This window comes from Carlito syrichta, unplaced genomic scaffold (assembly GCF_000164805.1).
Source record: "Carlito syrichta isolate Samal-C Ts95f unplaced genomic scaffold, Tarsius_syrichta-2.0.1 Scaffold315320, whole genome shotgun sequence".
Classification (NCBI taxonomy): domain Eukaryota; kingdom Metazoa; phylum Chordata; class Mammalia; order Primates; family Tarsiidae; genus Carlito; species Carlito syrichta.
The window spans coordinates 1-768 of record NW_007259416.1 but is presented as its reverse complement, the minus strand read 5'-3'; the positions used below and the strand labels follow the sequence as shown (position 1 = coordinate 768).

Genomic DNA, 768 nt, shown 5'->3' with positions numbered 1-768 from the left:
CGGGCCGCCTCGCGCCCCGCCGACCCGGGCTCGCCCCGCTTCCCTCCAGGAAACTACCGAACGCAGCTGTATGACAAGCAGCGGGAGGAGTACCAGCCGGCCACCCCCGGGCTCGGCATGTTCGTGGAGGTCAAGGACCCCGAGGACAAGGTAAGCCGACCCCCGCCGGCCCTGCCCTCCGGGTTCCGCGTCTCCTGAGCGGGGAGCGGCCGTTGGCGCTGCGGGAGTGTCCGGAGGTTGACCACAGGCCGGACTGGGCTGCCGCCGTGCGGGCGGCCCCTCTCCACTTCCTGCCGGGCGTCGCATTCGTTCGCCAGGACGCTTGCCTTCCCTGAGCCATTTTCCTGGCCTGTGAAATGGAAACTCGCCTCTGTCTTAGGGGCTGGTGGGTGGGTGGATGGAGGAGGGCATAAGGATTGCAGTGACTCGAAAGCTATAGCAGCTAGACGTTAGGGTTTCGCAGGACTCGGTACTTTGCAAAAAGAATGAGCGACTTTAAAGTTTGACAGAATTGTTAAAGTGAACAACAAAGCCCTTTCGCTGTCCCTTTTCTTTTAAAAAAATCACGCTAAAGTTGTTGAAAGGGGTCTGGTGGGGCGGCTCACGCTTGTAATCCCAGCACTTTGGGAGGCCTAGATGAGTGGATCGCCTGGGCAACTTGGCAGGACCTCATCTCTACAATAAATCAAAAAATTAGCCGAGCGTGGCAGCGCGTGCCTGTAGTTCCAGCCACTTGGAAGGCTGAGGCAGAAGGATCGCCGGAGCCCA

General features: G+C 59.9%; 1 protein-coding gene across 1 annotated transcript in view; it reads right to left on the bottom strand.

Annotated features, from left to right (window-relative positions):
- LOC103275112 (short transient receptor potential channel 1-like) overlaps positions 1-349 on the bottom strand; it is a gene marked incomplete at its 5' end in the record, with an annotated part of 62,573 nt that extends 62,224 nt beyond the window's left edge. Inside the window, one exon of the mRNA XM_008072527.2 lies at positions 58-349. Within this exon, the coding sequence (XP_008070718.1) occupies positions 58-349 (292 nt within the window). The remainder of the gene's footprint in view (positions 1-57) is intronic.
- Between the last annotated feature and the right edge of the window lie 419 nt (positions 350-768).